The 22,562-nt window shown below is 39.7% G+C and overlaps 2 protein-coding genes across 2 annotated transcripts in view; one reads left to right on the forward strand and one right to left on the reverse strand.

The window, feature by feature from the left end:
* Positions 1-1,791: 1,791 nt before the first annotated feature.
* Positions 1,792-10,795, forward strand: ccni2 (cyclin I family, member 2). The gene is made up of 7 exons (XM_068330417.1): positions 1,792-2,125; positions 2,792-2,948; positions 3,228-3,362; positions 4,403-4,477; positions 4,580-4,720; positions 7,815-8,114; positions 9,364-10,795. The coding sequence occupies exons 2-7, from the start codon at positions 2,835-2,837 to the stop codon at positions 9,688-9,690; spliced, it is 1,092 nt and encodes a 363-aa protein (XP_068186518.1). The 5' UTR covers positions 1,792-2,125; positions 2,792-2,834; the 3' UTR covers positions 9,691-10,795.
* A 1,626-nt stretch (positions 10,796-12,421) lies between these two features.
* Positions 12,422-22,562, reverse strand: part of septin8a (septin 8a) — a 30,161-nt gene continuing 20,020 nt past the window's right edge. The window contains exons 5-10 of the mRNA XM_068330416.1: positions 22,203-22,364; positions 21,395-21,491; positions 15,854-16,022; positions 15,604-15,736; positions 14,818-14,987; positions 12,422-13,566 (exon numbers count right to left, since the gene is read on the reverse strand). Coding sequence (XP_068186517.1) covers positions 13,563-13,566; positions 14,818-14,987; positions 15,604-15,736; positions 15,854-16,022; positions 21,395-21,491; positions 22,203-22,364 — 735 coding nt within the window. The 3' untranslated portion in view covers positions 12,422-13,562. The remainder of the gene's footprint in view (positions 13,567-14,817; positions 14,988-15,603; positions 15,737-15,853; positions 16,023-21,394; positions 21,492-22,202; positions 22,365-22,562) is intronic.

Consider the following 22,562-nt stretch of genomic DNA (forward strand, 5'->3'; position numbering starts at 1 on the left):
TGCCTGGTTCAGGATATGACTCAATGTCCCATAGATCATAAAACTATACAAGGTCAATGATAATCTTCATCGAAAATATAATGACTGCAAGGTCATTACGGTGGCGCAGTGGGTAGCGCTGTCGCCACACACCAAGGCGGTTCAGGGTTCGAGTTCCGCTCTTTGTGGAGTTTGCATGTTCTCCCCGTGTCTGCGTGGGTTCTCTCCGGGTGGCTTCCTCCCACCTCCAAAAACATGCACATTAGGTTAATTGGCCGGTCCCAAATTGACCATAGGAATAAGTGTCTGTGTGTAACTCCGCGGTGCACTGGTGTCGCGCCCGCGGTTTGCCCCGCCACACGCCCAAAGACAAGCTGGGATAGGCTCCAGCTCCCCGCAACCTCCGCAAGCGGATGAAGCGGGTTAAGAAAATGAATGAATGAAATCCTTTCCTTGTGAAAGGTGGAATGACCTCCAGTTCCCTAACATACAAAGGTCCTCAACGAATAGGAGGTATAGGCCAAATCCGACCATGACCTCACAGATCCAAACCGGCCCAGACATTGTTGTTGTGATGTCTCACTGAATAAAGCAACGGAATTTTTCAAACCTTGAATCTTCTTCTTTTCCTTTCAGCTTTTCCCTTCAGGGGTCACCACAGCGAATCAGTTGCCTCCATCTAACCCTGACTTCTGCATCCTCTTCTCTCACACCAACTACCTTCATGTCCTCTTTCACTACATCCATAAACCTCCTCTTTGGTCTTCCTCTAGGCCTCCTGCCTGGCAGTTCAAAACTCAGCATCCTTCTACCAATATATTCACTATCTCTCCTCTGGACATGTCCAAACCATCTCAGTCTGGCCTCTCTGACTTTATCTCCAAAACCTCTAACATGTGCTGTCCCTCTGATGTACTCATTCCTGATCCTATTCATCCTGGTTAGTCCCAAAGAGAACCTCAGCATCTTCATCTCTGCTACCTCCAGCTCTGTCTCCTGTCTTTTCTTCAGTGACGCTGTCTCTAGACCAAACAACATCGCTGGTCTCACCACAGTTTTGTACACCTTTCCTTTCATTTTTGCTGAAACTCTTCTATCACCTTTCAAGCACCTTTCAAATCTTGAATACTGGTCTTAATATTGCTACCGTGGTAATAAATTGATCATGTTTCATGATAGACCATAATAGATCCACCCCTATTTTTATTTAAATATAAGTTCACTTTCACGGGTGACGTCCTTTTCAATGACGTTTGTGTGTGTGTGTGTGTGTGTGTGTGTGTGTGTGTGTGTGTGTGTGTGTGTGTGTGTGTGTGTGTGTGTGTGTGTGTGTGTGTGTGTGACTCTAGGATCCACCTCAAGATGTAATGACCACCTGTGGGCACACAATCTGTCGACAATTGATAAAAATAATCCGAAGAAAATCGGACACAGTGACTTCATCCGATTCTCATCACATGGAACCCCAGAAGTTCATCACGTGATACAATGACAAATGAAAATACTGTAGTGTTATATAAGTCTATATAAAATACATAAGTAATACAAGTTATTAATATACAGGAAACATCAGCCTTTGTAGGGAGAAGACATGCAGTTCTTCTCTCTGCGTATTTATACACAGGAACTGAGTCAAAGCTTTAATCTCTGCGCATCATCATCATCATCATCAGTGTGGAACACACAAACACAAAGGTCTTCCATTTCCACTGAAAGCTCGACCATTTTGTGCGCGGAGTCCCGTATGTCTGACCCACTAACACATTTATGGGAACAGACGGGATGACGTCACTAAGGGGCGGAGCGTGAAGCGTTCAAAACACAAGCTGCCCTTAATCCTTCTTGATTTTTTTGTTTGTTTCCTGCCTCTGGTTTGCGCTCATTTACACCTCTGGCCAGTTCTTTGGATTAATCTGCGCGCTTTGTTTTTAAATTTCATTTTGCTTATTTTATATCATGCAACTGCTTTCTGTATGTTCACCTCTAAAGACGCTGCTTTCCGAGACTGCGTTCCTTAACAGCATCCGACTGTTTGTTTGTTTGTTTTGTTTGTTTGTTTGCTGCATTCGATGGATACGGACTAAGTAATAAAAGCGGATAAATGCACCTGCCGTCGAGGGGATCGCCTGCTTTTGAAATCGAAGAGGTAAGACTGAGTGCAGACGACAAAGAGGAGGATGAAGGTGTTTGTGGGGAGAGGCTGCAACAGCTGCAGCCCGTTGTCCCGCCTTGGATCCGCGGACCGTATTTCGGTCTGGAGCGTTTCAGCAGCGATTAAAGCGAAGATTAAACCGAAGTCACATCCGAACTGATTTCTAACATTTTTTTTTTTTTTGCTCAGTCCAGCTCTCATACTGCAAAGTGTGAATAATGGCGCCGTTGTTTATCAGAGCGGACGATGCTTCCTGTTACTTGTCTGTCAGCTGGGCTCATCAACTCCAAGCTGACAAGTTTCTATCATTTATGTGGTGTTTATTTGTATATTCCTTTTTATAAATAAAATCCATTATTGTACACTGACGTCATTTTTAAAACTCATCACTGTGTTTTGATGGCTGCTTTTTTCCTGTGGTATAATGTTAAGTGTGACCTTACCTGATTGGTTTTGTTATAACGGTAAGGATAGGGTTTCTCAAATCTTGATCCGTATCAGATTAGTGACATATGAATTAAACAGCAGAGTGAATAGATTTATTTTTAAGTTATTCATACTTGTGCTCAAATCTAAGTAGAGACCCTTTGAAGGCCCTGTGCATAATGTCACTTTTACTATATTGGGCAATCTTTCCTTCATACCCTGGTGTGGTGTCAGGTGTGTGTGCTCAGGGTGCAGCCTGGCCTGTGCTGGGGTGGCAATGAAGAATGTGGGAGCTGTGGAGAGCCATCGGCTGGGCGTCCTGCTGGAGGCTGCCCTGCACAGAGAGGCTCGCCTCTGGAAGGTTCCTGCTTTCAAGAGTGGATGCATCCAGGTGAGACCGATGCATGCATATGATCGTGGTCATGTGCATTTCCATAATTAAGGGTAGCATGAGTTGGGACCGTTTTAGAAATGAGTAATATTCATGTTCAGATGTTGATAGCTCACACTAACTCTAAAAACAGGTTCTACTTTTGACGACTGCTCTGGTTTAGAGGCTTAGAGCTGTGGTCTCATCTTTTTGTGTGCTTCCATTACTGTAGTAAATGTGATGTTAAAGTGTAATGGGTTATGTATGTAACTATCTGGTTTGACATAAATAACCCCTCAGGGCACAGACATTTCTTCATCTGAACACCAAGAAATGATCCTGTGGCTTGGAGCGGTGAGCAGGATGTTCCATTTCTGTCCAGAGACCTTTGCACTGGGAGTATGTACCCTCAAACGGCTGCTGTCCACTGTCAAGGTAAACTGCTGCAGTGAGCAAAAATGGTTTCCAGTGTTCGGTGTGCAGAATTGAAAACACCTGTAAGGCCTGCAAACATACGTGGTTCAAGACTCTGTTCAGTGAAAGCAACATTGTATTTGCATTTTTCATCAGATTTCTGATCAAGCTGCTAAAATGTACCAGTTTTTAAACCACAGCAGCACAATTCCAAATGTTTCTGCTATTGATGGGGATGAAATGAGCTCCTGACTCATCCAATGCTCTCATTCTACACAAGTGGCAATTTTCCACTGATCATTGGATTTCTGCCAATTTTAATTCAAAATGATCAATTCTGTGAATCGTCTGTTGAGAAAATTTTAGGTTGGGTATCTTATTTTTATTGTCATGTAAAAAAAATTTAGGTCAACTTATGTGCCCAATATATTTTCTGCAATCGAAAGGAAAATCGAACATCTTTAGCTCGTGTTTTAACGGATTAGCAATTGGATGAGTATGAAATAATTTAATTAAATGAAAATACTCGTAGCATTTTACTTCGCAAATTCACTGCAAGCACACCAGAAGAAATTAAAGAGGAAGCAGTACAGAAGGTTGCAGAACTTGCTATAAAGAGGTTGTCAAACTAGAAGTACCAACTGTGAACTGTATATGAATATAACCTACAGCTAGGAAGCTGTTCTTGAACTGAAGACTTCTTTTCAGAAGGTTTCTGATGAGAACAAGAGCAAAGCATTGAAAAACAGTTACTGAATATATTTAAAGTTAAATTTTCATTGAATACGTTTACTTATTTCAAGTCTGTTGTAATATTCATGTGGTCTGTTTTTCTTATACATAATTTCACTGTGAATCAGTTATAAATTACTGAAAATCTCTCACCACATTACTGGTTCAACATTAATTGTTCAGCTGAAAAAAATATTTTCCTGTTGCTATCTCTGATTCTGTAATATTTTATTTCAACCATCTTTACCACTAATGCAGGGGAAATGTATGTTGCATGCATAAACATTTCTGCTTATTCCTAATTTTAATGATGTCCTTTCTCTTTTCAGGCTCAACCAAAATACTTGAAATGCATTGCTTTTACCTCATTGGTCCTGGCTGCCAAAATCAATGAGGAAGATGAGGTAAGAGTTATCAGTCTTGTTAAACAAAATAATAAATGACAGACATCAGTGCTTAAAACAATAAGTTTATTTGCTTCACTTTGTCGGCGTGTTTTCACACAGGTAATAAGCTCTGTCAAAGACCTGGTTGTGCAGAGCGGATGCAACTTTTCGACAGCAGAAATACTTCGTATGGAAAGGATCATTCTGGACAAGCTGCACTGGGACTTGTACACCGCAACACCAGTCGACTTCATTCACATAGTAAGTCAAGAGTTCAGCAGACAGACGGCAAACAGGAATTTTTTTTATTTTTTTTTACTAGACCTTTGCAGTAAAGGCATCTCAGAGTGATCTGGCTCGATCTGAAATGCTTTGAGTTCAGGTGCTGGTCTTGCATTGAAACATAGCAGTACAAAAGCACACATCAAACTATCATGCTTGCATCATATTTGCCCATCAACCCCACCCCAACAGTATAACATTGTCCTAATTGCCTTTTTTTTTCAATAAGAACTGTTCTTCAGGTGCATCTAAAAAATATACATATACTGTATACTGAATATGAACATAATATAAAGGTAAAGTGTTTCCTACCACACTTTACCTTTTCAGTCAACTTTCCATCAATATGCTTTGGCAAATCCCTAGAACAGTGAATGCTTTCATCAGTAGTGTGTGGTTTGTTCTCCTTGTGGAGATTGTCAGTGAATGTCTTCGTGACAACCTGCAGGTCAGTAGTCTTCCCCATGACTTTGGTGGTGTGTACAGCAACAGACAGAGATCCTTGGTGTTCCTACTGGATGTTTGTAAGGATTTAATCAAATGTGACTTGAAATATTTTCAGATCTATTTTCCCTATGTTTAACCTGTAGGCTGTAATTATTCATTTTAAAAAACTTTTAGTTTACATAATGAATATGGAACACACAAAAATTTTCACTTTCTCAAACAACTGAACTTTTCTGTGATTTTTTTTTTTTAGACGCACCTGTATAATAAAATGCCACTTCTGTAGTAACAATAATCAAATTAAATATTCTCATGATAGAAGGATGGATCGCAGTTTACTTTCCGAAACAGAACAAAGCATGTCAGAAATACTCCAGTTTTCTACTTGCAAACCTGAGACCCACAACTGTACTAGGAGATCATTGTCTGAATTCTATTGAAAATGAGTCTTTCTAGTATCATATTCATCTTTCTACAGCCTTCTTGGAAATGCGATTATTATTAAATCACAGAACGGACAAACCAAAGTCACATTGTAACCCAGATCAATTAAAACGATGATGCGTTTTTACAACATTAGGAATCAGAACAGAACCAAATGTGCTTCTTCAAACTACATGAGAGACATATTGCATATCAGGCCAAGATGCCTAACGAAAGTCCCATAGTGGAAATATATAGTGGGAACCACACAGAACCACTGATTTGGGTTGTTAGTGTTCAGTACCATAAAGAATGCTGCCACTGTTAAAAATCATTTACTTGTATTCAAGGTAGTTTATACTTAAACCCTGACACATAAGTGCCAAAACATCTACCACTAGTTGAACCAGTCACTACAAACGCATGACTCACCTTGTCTGGCCAAGAGCTGTACTCTTAATGGGTTTCATAAGAAGTCATACAGGATGTATAGGTTACATACAGGATGTATAGGTGGTTTTAGTGTGAGTATTAAGGATTTATAGGCTGTACTTGGGGCTCAACTAATGCAACGGAATATTTTAATAATGAAATGCATGTAAAACCAGACTTGAGTCTCGTTTGTGTGGCCACGCTAGCAGTACCTCATAATAAATCATATTTGTCTGTTATTTTGGTTTCTCTGAGTCCTCAGTACTATTAACTACTGTTTGCGTTGGAACCTGTTTAACAAAACCCTTTGACTCTTGAAGAATTATTGCCCTATCCCTAAGTATAAGTTTTATACATATATTTGCATTTTTAAAGCAAAACAAACCACAATTTGACTGAAAACTACACCAATTCGTTACTCCTGTAACCGTCTTGACAAACATGATTCACCACACCAAATGGATCCACACCATTGAAACAGTTTCCATTAATATTGTTGCCATTGTCTCCTATTGAGAAACCACTGTTGCTGGTACACAAAATAATTCTGATGGTAGATCGTTTTCAAGATACTCATTTTGATATTCTAGAAATGCCTCTGGTTATGAGTTTTAAAACCTCACCCTGGACCAAAGTACAACAGACCATCAATAAACACTTTAGATATTTTTCTGTGTGATTTTCAAAAGTGATAGAAGACATAATCATTGTCTTAAAGCCGCAAACCATGAACTGTCACCAAAAAGCTTTTTGTCACATAGAATCAGTATTTTCTGCTGTACTGTAAATTTTAATTTTCTCCCACCATTTCAGCTTGTGAATCCAACTGATTGTCAGCTTTAGTGTGTACAGTTGTGAATACATTAATATAATTGTTGACTTTAATTTTATAAAAATTCAAGACTTCTAAAATAAATGTATTAATAAAAACTATATAAAATAAAGACATCTTCTGTTTATACTTTTCAAATAAAGACTTTTTAACTAATATAATTGCTCACAATTCCTATCCCTGCCCTGAATTGTTTCCTAAATAAAGTTGTATTCTTTATCTAGAAAATAGTGGTCAATAAAATCTAAGAATTTATCCGACTCTCCAACATGACACTGATATGATTATAGTTGGATTTACAGATATCTTGTCACTCCCTCTGTTTGCATCAACATTAAACCAAAATAAAAGGCAGAATTAGCCATGTGCTGCTGGAATCTGTTTCATATGTTGATGGCGAACAAAGAAGGTTTTAATAATGCAAGAATAACTTTCCCCTTCACACCACATAGCTGAATTTGTGTAAAAGTAAACCACCTTAAACTCAGCTTTGCAAGAGAGACAATGAAAGCAAATGAGCTCAACACATGACGGACTAGAACTACCAATTAAAATAAGTTGATAGTAGACATCTAGTCTGAGGTGGGGTTTTTTTTAACATGAACAGGCTTTTTCTTTCATTTAAACAAAAGGGTAAAGCTAGCTTGCTAGCATGAGCCCCTTGGTTTCAGTAATGCTAGCTACAAGCTAAAAAGCTGCTAGCATGTGTACAGAGAGCTTCTCACACTAAACGGTTCCTGCCAACACATGGGAACAGGGAAAAGCCATGCATTTATGACACAGTATGAACAAGATCAGATGTTTATGGCTGAACATTAAATGTTCTGATGGATTTGATGTTAAGTAAAGGTAAGGAATGATGGACAATAAGACAAAAATGACATTACGTTAACAATTTGGTCTCTTTCCTCTTTGTGTTTCTGCACAACTCCCATCTAGTTTCACGCCCTGCTCGTCACCGACCACCCTCGCCTTATTCCGTCCGTCGGGTTCGGATCCGGTGTCACCTGGGACCCGGCAGTAGGCCCCATTTCGCTTTCAGCCGGGCCTGGGCATCAGAAGACGCCTCCAGACTTCCATGCGGTGTTGTGGACCAGGCAGGTGCAGCACTGTATGGCCTGCCACCAGCTTTGGCAGTTCAAGGGCTCCACATTGGCCTTAGCCATCATCACTTTGGAGCTTGAGGTGCTCACGCCTGACTGGTTCTCAGTCTTCACCGACCTGCTAAAGAAAGCACAAGTAAGAATCGATGCAGGCGTCCTGTGAGGCTATTTCTTCACTAGACCATTTTCCAATATACTGTATTGAAATATATGTAGGTCAATGGCTATAAGTACAGATATGTTTGAGATCATTATGAACACAGTGTCAATCTCTGTGGTGAATAGGGTCACCTGGACTTGTAGGAAGAACTTGAAAACATGTCGCCTCTCGTCCAAGAGGCTTCTTCAGTTCTGAACGGTTAGTGGAGAGCTCCAGATATTCAACTACCCCTACCAGACTAACATACGAAGGCAAAACATCTTAAATTTTTTCCTACAAGTCCAGTTGACCATACAACATAGATGTACCATGATTTGGATTACTGAGAATCTTCAGAGACCTTGCAGATTGTAGAGGACTTGTTAATTTTAATTGATAAATGTCCCACTGTATGTATGGTTGTTTAGGTAAAATTAACTCTTAGCGACAATCCCTTAGGTTAAAAACAAATCAAAATACATTACCTGATGTTCAGAACAGAAGTGATTTAAAATCAATCTCTGCCTTCGGTCACGTCAATGACTTGTCATTTACTGAAAGTGGAACGGGGTGATTTTATAATTTTACATTACCATACTGTTCAATTAGACCAGGAATGGGTAAATGTATATTAATAAAATTTGCTCTGAGTATAACCAGTACTGCAAAGCCAAATCTGTTTTTATCAATAAGCACCACAGTGACACATTAATATACTGTTTTAAGCGAAAGTAGTCACTGATCAACCAGTAAATGCAGTAGAGGTGCAATTTTTTTTACAAAGTGTGCTGTTTAAGTTGCAATAAATATGCACTTAAGTATCTGACTTTTATGGTGTGTAAATTCCTAGTTTAAATGGACGATAGACTCTCATCACCAGTCCAGCCTAGCAGATCTTTAAATGTACTGGTTCAAAAGAAAAAAACAGAACAGAACTTTTCACACCAGTCTGCTTTTATCAGATGTTCTCTTCTGCAGTGAATAATCATAAAGGCACACATTGACATATCAGTTCAGGAAATAATGCTGACATGCAAGTCAGAGTAATGGTCACATTATATGGGAAAAGAGCAGTGAACAAACGTTGGTCAAAGAAAATATCCGTTTGAAATGTACTAAAACTGGAAGCTGTTGACCACAGCAATCATGACACATCGTTTTGTAATGAAACCGTCTGAAGGTTAACCTATTTGGCTAAGGCTTCAGTTTGTAACGTTTGACCCATACTGATGTTCTGCTCACCTAGATTGATAGTGGTGAGTTCATTCACTGCAAAGAGATGGTGGACGAGTACCTACACGGCCTGGAGTTCTCCCTACCGCCCAACGCTGTGTACATATTCGACGGCACCCAGATTCAGGATGAGGAATGGGACCAGAGCCTCCGATGGAGCCTCAGACAGGCCAGGAGGGGCCGCGGCAGCAGAGAGCAGGGGGACTGTGATGATGAGTATTATGACGGTTTTAGGTGTCTGTATAACGAGGAGGCGGCCCCGGGGCCGGAGGGGAATGAACCTGTGGTTCTGCAGAAAAATGCTTCTCCCTGTCCACCACTGCACCCCGCTGTCAACTAGTGGGTTCAGCTCATTTTACACTGAGAATATTACCAATACTGCAATTCAGCTAATTTTAAAGCCTCAGTCAACTTTCAGAGCACTTAAATGAATCTAGATGTTTGATTTTAAAAGAAAAGCATTCTCCTTGGCCCGAGTTCAGATTTGATTCTTGGTTTTAGGCTCACTTGTGTACACATCCACACAGTGGTTCTGTGTGTGTGGTTCTACAGGTGTGTATAGATCAGTGTTAAACCGAAACTCTTCTGTGTTTGGTGGTTGGATGTTCGGATCAGCTCTGGGGATTCATCAAGCCTGATTGAATGTGAGATGCGGTTCTCTTTAGCGCAGATTACTGATCCATTTCAACCATTTATATCACTTCTACTTACTTTTAAACTTGTTCCCACTCTTTAAATTCAACAGGGTTTGAAGGATGAGTTTGTGTGTGGTTGAGGCCAAGAATAGCTTTTGTTTGTTTGACTTGATCCTGATTTTGATTCTTGGCACTCGAAGAACCACAGAGCCACACAGCATTGAGGTTAATACAAGCTTTTTTTAATGGAAAAAAAATATTTTTTCACAATCTTGGTTTATGTTAAACTTTTACTTACTGTACTAAACATTTTTACCCTTAAGGTAGAGGAACCACATTAAACTTTAATTTCATGAGTACATGCTGCAAAATTTAATTCAACATTTCTGCCTGTTTATGCTGGAGCTGTTTGGTACATTAAGCAGAATAAATGGCTAAAGGTTTGTTTTGACATCTTAAAATCCCTTGATTACTAATTCTGCATCACTTATAAAAGTATTGCATTCTAAACAATTTTTTAACAATTTGTCACAGAAATATTGGGATTTAATGGTCCCATTTTATTTTATAAAGACTACATTTTCTGATCTACAGTATTGCCAATATTATCAAATAAAATGAAGTGGCAAAGTTGAAGCTGATACATGGTGAACAGGCTGCTGAGTTGCGTTGTGTCAACAAGTTTTTCTGCTTTGATTCAACCAGTCAATAATACCAGTGACCAATGTATTTTTTATGTTACTCCATTTATTGAGGCAGCTATATTATATGGAAAACCAGAGAAATAAAGCTATGAATTTAAAAGTCTAACTTGTCTTTTGTGTCACTTCTGAAACGCTTTGAATCCTCCCCCCTAAAGAGTCAAGCAGTTTTACACAAACGCACTGAAGAATGGGACATTAATCACACAATTGAAATTTAGTTGACACATGTAATTTAAAAGTTTTACATTCAACGTTTGAGTCAAGTGCCTCATAACTGACTTAATTTTTTTAACCTGACAACTTTAATTCCCAGTTTTGGCTTACCAGGAATACTTTTGTCTTTCTGAGAATTTCCCACCCTGAATAGGCTTCTCAAGCTCCATTGTCCTAAATCCTCAAGCAAACTTTCCAAACAGTCTAGACTATGGTATTCCACCTCTACGCCTGCAGGATGCAGCAGTCTTAACGTATGAATCGACAAGTAGCTGTGAACAGGCACTAATGCTAGATGAGATCAATGCTGTGGAGCAGGTGGACGGAATTTTAAAAAGTATTGGCAGAGACTCCACGAAAAACAACTGTTGCTATGGCAACATCAGTCTGTTTTGAATCACTTTTTCTAAATCACAAAGGAAATGCCAAAATATTGAAGCCTTACAACTTCAGACATTGATGGGTGTTTGGATTTTTTTTGTTTCTGGGTTTGCAAACCGGTAAACTACAAGTAGACCCACAGAAGTCATCAGGAAAGAAGCTAATGTTTCTTGGATTGCAAGTTTGGAGATATTCCACACTTTATCAGACATTGCATGACAAGAATTCATTTGTAAGTAATACACAAATTTTGCTCTCTGACTTCAATTAGCAAGTCTTATAAAAAATTAACTAGTTCTTGGCTGGAAACTTAACTCAGCTGTCATTCAAAAACCACCAGAGAAATGTCAAACGAGAATAAAGTGACTGCCAGTTGAGTTGATTAACAGAGTATGTTTAGAGGAAATAGAAACTAACATTACTCTGATGTATTACCCACATGTTTCCAAAATATGTTCTCATACAAGAGAAAGACATGATTGTCTCTTCTTTAGCATTGTAGGGGGCTGTTGTGCTTCTAGCTTCATGGATAATGCCTACAGCACATGAACAAAACTGACTCAATTGGTCCAATACGATCTCCCACACAGCATCAAATGTTACTCAGCTAGATCTCGGACAGAAGCCGTCAGAGAGACATTGTTTCTCTTGAATGAACTAATGATATATTGTGATACTATAAATCAACGAGTACGTTCTTTTGGCAGAAGTCTTATTAAAGACTCGATCTAAAAGGAAAACTGAGTGGCCAGGCAGAGGTGTGCACTCTACTGCGTGCCTGAGGGTGAGTTCTCAAATTTGGCCAACTAGTTTCTAAAAAGATCACCTGCCAGTCACAGTTGGTCTATGCATAATGTATTTACATATTTCACTGCAAGCAGTTAACATACATCATTTCACATGCAAATCCTACACTAACACACAAGTCAATGAATGTGATTAGTCCACACACACACACACATTGAAAACAAAGAATGAGTAAACATGTCTTTTCTCCTCTGTCATGGGGTCACTAAACAGGAAACACCATTTCTCAAGCTAACAGGTTGTGTGTGTGTGTGTGTTTGTAAACGTATTCACCTGCATCTCCCTCCTGGATGAATGTTGCCAAACAAATGATGGTAGAGAGACACTTCAGTGTGAGGAGGGTCTTGCATTTATTTTCAACAACATACAGTAAATACAGCTGTTCTCTCCATCTGTGAGTACAAACCCTCCTTCAGTGAGCTGAGGCCTGCATGAATCAGGTGTGTGTGTGTGTGTGTGTGTGTGTGTGTGTGTGTGTGTGTGTGTGTGTGTGTGTGTGTGTGTGTTCACTGGCTTTGTGTTGCATTCAATGTCAAAACAATCACGCCCAGACGATCACTCATGGTTTACAATAGAGTTACATTATTTAGGAACAATGTTCACTGTCAGATGTACTCATATTAATATCATTCCAAAATCTAGTACGTTTGCTTATTAAACTGGGTAAGCTCTAAAAAATATTCACATACATTTATTGAGTTAATATGAAACAGCACCAGTATATTGCATAGGTTTTTATTGAGACTATGTTTCAAGTTGCCAGTACCAATGCAGTGATATATACAGTATACAGGTACTTGGTAGAATTACTTGACATAAGGCTATTTATTTGGGTTTACTTTATTCATGGATTTATTTGCTGTAAAATATACTTAATCTAAATTCTCAACAACAAAAAAAAGGTAAACAGACACCTGGACAACATTTTAAGGAACTCTTGTATTTTGAAAATTTTAGGAAAGCTTAACCTTAGGTTTCTCTTTATTTAGTCATTTCAAAGTTAGTCCTTTAAAAGCAAGCACTCCTTAAGTTTTAAAAAAAAATACATTAGAAATGGCTTCCTGCTGTGTTTAACTGGTGAACCTTGTTCCTGTGTGAAGGGTCAATTACAAAACACAAAAAAAAAGCAACAGAAAGTCTTTAAAACAACATAAATTGAAAAAAAAAAAAAAAGCAAAATATATATATGTGTCCAAATAACAAATAAACTGTGGAATGAAAAATCCCGAGTCAACAAGCTGGCCAATGGAAGCAACATTTCTTTTCATAATATGACCATAATCACCACCTTTCATTTTTTATGTCTCCTCTGTGGTTTCATCATCCTCAGTGTTTTGGTCCATGTGCATGTCGAGATGGAATGTAAAGACAAACAAACAACAACAAAAAAAACCTTTACAGGTGTTGTCGACACTATGGGGATGGAGAACAAATCCATGGTCTTGTGTGGAAGGGTAAACAGCACCCATAAATTAACTGAAAAACAATGACAAACAAACAAAATAAATAAAAGAATACACAACTTTTCAATGGAAATTTTCATATAAGATTGTAAACTCTAGAGATCATAAAGGAGTGTTTAAATGGGTTAGTGAGCCTTCATAACTACATGTAAGAGGACGGTTCAGGAATGTATCCTTTGAAATTCTACAGTTCATCTGGAATAAAAATCTGATGCATATGTGTGAAATTTAGGAATAATTAATGATTAAAACATTTTTTTTTAAAAAGACAAGCACAGACGAACGTGAAATGCTTGAGCAGCCACTAGATGACGCCACATGTCTCAGATTCAGTTTCAGATTCCGTTCCTCAGACTACGTGACATCAAGTCCATGTCCATAATTTATTAGGAGTACAGCAAACACTAGTTTTCATTTCCAACCATTGAGGCAGCCACTATCTTCAGTTAATCTTAATGGGACTGGAACATTATCAAGACTTGTATCAAATATATTTATGTAAACCTGTTTAAACCTGTTAGTCTAGACTGATATAATCACATAGCTGTTGGATGAGTTGAAGTTTAGGCATCCAATCACATTTTTTAAGGCCCAGCAAGGAAAATCATTATAATATGAACAAGTTTGTCCACATACTTGTGGGCACAACAAGAGGAAGAGTCGTTGAAAGTACTTTCAAATAATTTCAACACTAACTTCACCTAATGGCTGCTAAAACAGTGAAATAAATACACGTGAATAAACAGGAAGCGATTGTCGTTAAACCTGTGAGTGCTTCATCAACTCAAACCTACTGAGGATCGGTTCGTTCCCTGTGTGAGATACGTCCTATTTAGAAGCTAAGTGTGGGATTGCCGTGGCAAGTGAGCTCAGATGCACCTCCTTGAATATCCTGAATAATTAGAGCGAGTCAAAAGGAAAGAGTGAAAGGAAAGGAAATATTCTGCTTAGGCAGGACAAAAAGGGGAGGAAGTTTCCTTAACACATGCCAGGCATTTAAAATAGCAACAATTCTTGGGTAATTTGACAATTTAAGGATTAATGGTGTAACTTAACAGAGTGGGAATCTACTGCTTTGATATTTTGACAGGAGTTAGAGATTAAGAGGAAGACGGAGATCAGAAGTAAGAGAAGCGAGGATGCAGGAAATAACTTTTCAAATTTCAGGTACAGAGCATTATTTCACAAATGGATCAAGTTAAGAAAAAGCAGCTCCCTACTGTGGAACAAAGAATAGAGCGATGGAAAGAAAGGGTTGTCTTACTTTTTTTTGTCTTTGTCTTTCTTGAAAGGCTGAGCTAAAGACAGGGTCTCGGCTGCCACTTTCTTCCTGTTGAAGGCATTCATCTCCTCCTCCAGATCTCTCCGCTTCTCCTCCACCTTCCTCTTCTCCTCCTGGTGCATCCGCTTCAGTTGCTCAAACCTGTCATGCAGCTGAGAGGGAGGAGGAACATGATGGTGGTGGTGGTGGATGAACAGCACAGCAACAAAAGGACACATGTGAGAACAGTCAGATCAAAGGCACCAAGACTTGAGAACAGGAGTGTTTTTCTGAAGTGAATACATAGGGGCAGTTAGGAATGTTTCTGATCTTAGAAATTGATTAATTTTCAGAGTAAATGAAAATTTTCACACTACTCAGCCTTTTATCCTATTTTGGATCGTTGTTTTGGTATACAGACTTGCAGCTGCAGATTTTATTGATTCGATCATCTGTGTGATCATCGCGAAGGCAGCGGTTTGTAAAGCTGATCAGTTGTGCTGACAGATGTTCATTTTGTCATATCCGGCCCATTTATAGAAGCCACGGGCTAAATAATCTATAACTCATTGTATAATGTCATGCAGTACAAAATGATGAAACACGTGTACTTAACATAACATGCCAAAAAGCTCAGCTACTGCGGACCAGTAAAATGGACCTAGCAAAAGGATAAATCAACAGCCAACAGTTCCTTTACCTCCACCTTGTCCCTTATTTCTAACATAACAACATGATCATTTCAAATTAAATATACAGTACACAATCTATACCCATAAACTGACTGACCTCTCTCTCTTTTTCTTTCAGTTCTGCTTCTGTCTCTTTCACTTTGTTGACAAACATTTGTCGCATGTCTTCCTCTTTGCGCTGCAGATCCCCAAGGAACTCTTTCCTCTTGGCTTCATATGTCTCTTGAAGACTGGAAGACGAGAATGAAAACTGGTAAAGATCAACTACTGTCAAAGAGTGGACACACTCCCTGAAGTCAATACTGAATATTTTCAGGTTTTGGACTCTATCTGTTTTCAGCTCCTACCTGAATGGCTGGCTATCAGGATCTGTATCTTTGAAGCCCATTTCCTCCAGCTTACAGCGTCGGTACAATTCATAGTGGCGGGCGTGGGTCTGCTCCCTGAGATCCTCCATATTGACCCTGATCAGCATCTCTCTGAGTTTCACAAAGTCGCAGTGACTCTCATTCTCCACTGGCAGGGAAAGACACACAACAGAGTTAGGTAAGTGTTACGCTATAGATGATGATGTTATTCATTCATCTTATTGAAGACGTCTCACCCTCAGACACTTATCCACCTATTGGGTCAGCCTATCTCAGCTGTCTATGGCGAGAAGCAGACTACACCCTGGATAAGACGCCAGCTCATCGCAGGACCACATTAAGGAAAAACAACTACTCACACCTAAGGCCAATTCTGGTGTGACCATTTCATCTAAGCTTAATGTTTTTGGAGGTGAGAGAGAGGACCCATGCAGACACAGGGAGAAGATATAAACGCCACACAGAAAGGAGTCGAACCTGGAACCTTCTTGCTTAGGGACATCAGCACCACCCACTGCGTCACCATGCTGCTTCTTATTATATTGATGGTTCTTAAAACATGGCAGACGTGAAATTGTTTTTAATTATTTAAGAAGCAGCCTTAGATCTATAACTGTGTTGTTCCAAGTGCTTTTGCTTCTTTTGTCTTTTTCACCACTTGCAACTCATTTTCACACCCCATTTGTCACCCTGTCATTCTGCTGCCCTCCCCAGTTTTGTCAAAAGAAGGAAATCACCACATCTCTACAGGAATGTCAAGCAGTCTGCACAAAAAAAAAAAAATCAGAGCGATGTGAAATGCTGATTGAATTACACTGAATGTTACATTTTCCAAACATACAGAAGCTGATAAATTTAATATATTCAACATCATTCACGTTCATTCTTTCTCCTGAAGAAGCATGAACAATTTAAGTTCAGTTTCCTGGCTGCATGACTTGAACACTTGAATGATTTCCTGGTGGGAAAGTGGTAGTAACTATTTCCTCCCTGACAAACAGATGGCTGAGGAGTGGCAATGAGCCCTGGGCAGTATTTCCATTCTGATGAAGTCTTTTACTCATAAGTTTCCTCCCAACTGCATCAGGTCTGACAAACTTGGATGAGTGAGACACAAGTATCTTATCTCTTCTTGGTTTTATTTATTGATTTATTACTGCTTTTTTAAGCATTGTGTGAGGGAGCCTGTGACACAGGAGTTTCATTGTCAGGGACTGAGGCCCCATCCACACGGTGCCGGATCTTTTCGATAGCGCAACTTTTTTGTTGCTGTTACGCCTTTCATCCACACGACAACGCAGATATGCGGGACAAAAATGCAACTTTTTGAAAACGCTGGCTGAAATGAAGTTTTTTGAAAACGACAGGTCTGTGTTGCTGTGTGGATGCTGTAATCGAATGCACACTCTAGTATGTTAGTGTGCATATTAGTGTGTACAGGCCCCTGTAATACACACAACCACACACAGGGGGCCTGTAAGCAGCCCCTTTTGTGGAGCGCCAAAATGAGCAGATTGTGAGGGGGATGCTCAAAGGCGCCTCAGCAGTGGTCCGGAGGGTGAGCTGACACCTCCCACTATCAGCTCACCCTCCGGGTGTTTTCGGGCGGGAGCGGAAATTGAGCCGCCCATCTTGGAACATTGGATGACCTGCTCTCCCGCCCGCTCTACCACTGAACCACTGCCGCCCCAAACTTCCATCTTTAGTTTTGTTTACGTCATCATAAAATGTCTGTGCCTTGGAAAAAATTTGATCTAAGCCTTTTGAATAACTGAAATTTCTTATTGAGAATAGTGAATTAATTGCTTTGTTGGACTTTTAAAGACCTGCTGATGCCCTCCAGAAAGAATCCTCTGCTGACGCCTCTTTTGCCTCATCCAAAAAGGAAGAAAAAGGAGGACTGATTTCCTTTCCTTACCTTTATTTTTAACTGCATTCTTAGACTTTTTTAAAACATCACCGCCTCTGTCACACTGGGTAAGCCGAGAATAACAACACAAAAAGTGTGTGTGTGTGTGTGTGTGTGTGTGTGTGTGTGTGTGTGTGTGTGTGTGTGTGTGTGTGTGTGTGTGTGTGTGTGTGTGTGTGTGTGTGTGTGTGTGTGTGTGTGTGTGTGTGTGTGTGTGTGGGAGCTGGATCTCTGGGTAGCAGAGATTTGGTACTAGTGTAGCGGCAGTGGCTCAGTGGTAAAGCGGGTGGTAGAGTGGGTCATCCTATGATTCAAGATCGGCGGTTCGATTCCCGCTCCCGCCAAAAAAATACCTGGACGTGAGCTGACAGTGGGAGGTTTCAGCTCACCTCCAGAGCACTGCCAAGGCACCCTTTATAGCAAGGTGCCGTCCCCTTTACAAATTGCCCTAACAGTGCACAAATAAAACCAAGTAGATTTGCAAATAACACAACTTGTTAAATATTTGTAATGATGAAACGGTCTGGATTTGTTTGTAAAGCGCACAAGTTAAAACCAGAAATGAACTGTTTTCTGGGGCTGCATCCATGCTGCTGAAAATGCCTGCTCTTTTAGCATCCAATAGTCTCTGTGATCTAACCCCCCCGCTGAGGGCTGAACGGGGGGAGTCTGAAGACTGACTGACTGCAGCACTGAGCCCTCGAGACACCAGAGAGCAGACCTCCGCACACAAACACACAACCATGAGAACAGAATCAGGAAGGATCATAGAAAAACACAAGGATGGGGAGAATAGCAAAATGGTGAGAAATAAATCTTCAATATTTGCAAATAGAAACATATAAATGTGTAAAGTTAAAATATGAAAAACCCATACTGCAGAATGACCAGTCATCTAAAACAAAAGTGATCCATGTCAAACAAAAATGTTCTGTTCACATTACATACTATGTAGGCTTCTGATTAGGTTAATGTTTTTTTGTCCGGATCACTTATTGATGTAAGACCTTTTTTTAAAACCCACATGTTCACTAACAGCCTTTAGAATCAGTGTCTGCAGGGTTGAACAAACAGTAGCTTGCAGAGAAAAAATATCATGGGTTTGCTATGTTTGTCTGGAGTTCAGAGATAACAGAGCATCAAGATCCTGAGGGAGGATAAGCACACACAAGGCACCCCTTCAATTACTCTTTATCAGTAGACAGTCCTCCCACTGTCTTCCTTCAAGTCCATGGAAATTTCCCATGGCTCTCTGAGAGGTTAACATAACCCGTCGATATGACATCTGGCATCTGCAAACTGTTTCCACTACACAAGCCTTCTTTTCAATCAGCCAACAATGGTAAAACACTGAGACTTGTGTCCTCCTTTGCCCTTGCTGATGGACACTTTGACCGAGTGTGTTGTAGAAGTGATGAGGCATCTGTTCACAAGCCTCCCTGTCTGAAGCAAAGTGGTTTGCTGGTTTTGCATCACATTAGTCCAGATTTTATTTTTAAAGACAGACATGGACACGGTTGATCAAAATAATGGAAATAATATTATCTGAGGAAACTTCAGCCTCATCCACAAGGATATCATGTTATACAGCCTCAATCCATGAATATTACAACAATCACGAAACTCGGTCCACATACTCAGCTTTTCTGAAATTAAAACAAGGTCTCCAACATATCAACATCAGCCTCAGGATCTGTAACTCCTGTACTAATAACATTTACTACCTGCTGTATTACTGTCAAATAAGGACAATTTAAGGAATGCATATTTTGCCAAGGAGAGAAGTCTCAAGTAAGCTAGGTTTGTTTAAGTCAAGTTAAATTCCTTCAGATGGTACTATTCTGTCTGTTTCTGTGTTGTCTACCCTTTATGGTGAGTGATGGGGTCTGTCACCAGGAGACAAACAGCAGGCTTTAAAAATAACCATAGCATGTCCCTCCGAGGGTTGTAGAATGAGTGTGGTCAGTGGATAAAGAAGAAAGGAAATGCAGAAGGGGTGATAACATGACAGCAGCAAACCAAGGAAAGGAAGAAAGAAAGACAGAGTCCAGTATGTGTCCTAAAATTCTCACAACACATCTCTGTATGACATCATATTGATGAAATTATTTATTCTAAGGGGCTGAGGACAATAAGCTGTGGGAAATTATTCAAGGATCCCAGACACAGTAAGTGGCATCACCAAGGAAATCAAATGTACCAAAAAAACACACAAAGGCAAAGAACATAAGCATGCAGACACACACGGTCAATGTCAAAACACACCTTCTACATTGCCCTTCATTTTATAATGTCATTCTGTATGAAGTCACTCCAGCAGCAGGGGAAGCTGTTCCACATGAAAAAACAGTAGAAAACAGCAGACCATGTGATACCCATACCCACGGCTGTGGATCTACTGTATATATATTTTTATATATGTATATATGTATATATATATATATATATATATATATATATATATGTGTGTGTGTATATATGTGTGTGTATATATATATATATATATATATATATATATATATATATATATATATATATATATATGTGTGTGTGTATATATTATACTGATTTGATCCCTGAAGAGAAATTAAGAATGCACACGCTAGTTAGTGGTTCAAACGCATGCATACATATTAGTGAGTACAGGCCCTTGTAGCACGCACGCACGCACACACACACACACACACACACACACACACACACACACACACACACACACACACACACACACACACGGGGGTCTGTGGGCATGCAAAGGGAGGTAGAGCTGCGGGTAGCTCCTTAATGGTGTGCACCTCATGAGCATTTGAAAAGGGGACGGCGCCTCAGTCAGGGGCGCCTAGGCAGTGCTGCAGAGGTGAGCTGTCACCTCCCACTGTTTAGCCCACACTCCGGGTGTTTTTGGGCAGGAGCGGGAATCAAACCGCTGACTTGAATCACAAGACGACCCGCTCTACCACTGAGCCACTGCCACCCCACACCCGTGACCAGTCACTTGTTTCACAATGACAGAAACTTTGGTTATGTATAAAACATTCTGAAACCAAACAGTTTGAGGTAAAAACAGCTCCCACATTTTAAACTGAAGGTGAATCCTATTATTTAAATTTGGGTCATGACAGTGTCAGAAAAATTTACAAATCACCACCAAAATCTGACGAAAACAGAAAATGAGGCAGAAATATCAAAAACTACCTTTGACTTAACTGTAATAAATGTTTTATAACCGTGACTAAAATTATACTTGAAAAGGTGGAAGTCAATATTATACGTTTCTACCACTCTCCTGGATGCACTTGTTCATATCAGTTTGAGGAGTGTTTGGAAATTTGGAAGACAATGACACAGACAAATCCTGTCTAAGGCTGTTTTAGTGATTCATTTGAGACCAAGGAAACCATGATTGAAACTAGACAGATCATCAATATTAATTAATGCTGAGTATCAGGAACAACTGACGAGCAAAAGTATTATTTTGGAACCTTCTTTTTATATTATTGAAAAATGTGATTCTTTGGAAGATGTTGGGAAAAAAAGACTAACATTATCCAACCTCTTGGGTATGACTTTACTGTTTGAGAAACCCAAGCACACACACAGATGGTTCTCACCTTGCACAACTCCCCAGGGGTACTGTCTGGCCCTCACGGTTTTGTTCCCAACTTTGACCTCTTCCACACTCCCAACCACAGCAAAGGGCAGATGAGCCTGCACAGGAAAAGACATTAAATAGGTCAAAAGGTCACGACCGTAACTGTGTTCCATCCCAGAGGGGAGTTCCTATCCACTCTTTTTTCTAGAAGAGGCTGAAGAGTTTTTTTCCCAAGGTTCTTACACCTCCCATTTTGCAAGTTATACATCACGAGACAAAATTGCGTTATAAAAATAATAGAGCAAGAATAAATCAAAAAGCTGTGTTTGTCATCTCTCTGATGTAACACAACGAGACAACAGCAGAGAAAAGTGTGCATATGAACTGCAACAAAGTAGTTTAAAGTTTAACATAAGAAGCCAGAACAACAAACTCCTTCTTGGTTCGGACAGTGCAGCATCACAGGGAAAACATTTCTGAAATTCAACCTCAAAAATTAGGTGGAGAGATTGATCCAGCTGGCTGGTTGTAGCTCAGAAGAACAAGCTGACGAGTGTGGGCGCTGACATAATAGACTAGGAATAGATGGGCTGCTGTACGAGGACTGATTTATACTTGCTAATTCAACAAAAATCAGAAGTTTATGGTCAATGGCATTCTTACATATGTATTGTTTGATACAGTAACTAGCTTATTTTGACAATGTGGAGGGAAACAAACAATATAAAGCACATAATAAACAATCCAACTTGGTCAAGATTTCAACAAACATTGAGTATACAAAAGTTTATATAAAATAAGGTGCTTATTGTAAGAAAATTACTTACATTCATGGAGGAGTTGATCTCACTGACGGCTTCATCATCTGTTGGGAACTGATATATCTGAACGCCATTGCTCACCAGCTCGCTCATAATTTTTATTTTGAATTTATGGAGCTCACTCTTTGAGATTGTGTCTGCCTTGGCAATGATAGGAATTATGTTGACCTGAGAACGGATGAGAAGAGAAACTGTAATCATAAAAAATGTTAAGTCAAGCCATTATCTTGATGGTTAAATTTGCCTAATAATGCAAAGAGGGTTGAAAGCGGATTTGTGTTTCAGTGTGTATGTGGACTTTGTTATGTAACCGTTTGGTTTAGGATAATGTGTTTATTCACAAAGGACCAAATGTACCTCTTAACC

The sequence above is a fragment of the Antennarius striatus genome, chromosome 13 (genome assembly GCF_040054535.1).
Source record: "Antennarius striatus isolate MH-2024 chromosome 13, ASM4005453v1, whole genome shotgun sequence".
Taxonomy (NCBI): Eukaryota; Metazoa; Chordata; class Actinopteri; order Lophiiformes; family Antennariidae; genus Antennarius; species Antennarius striatus.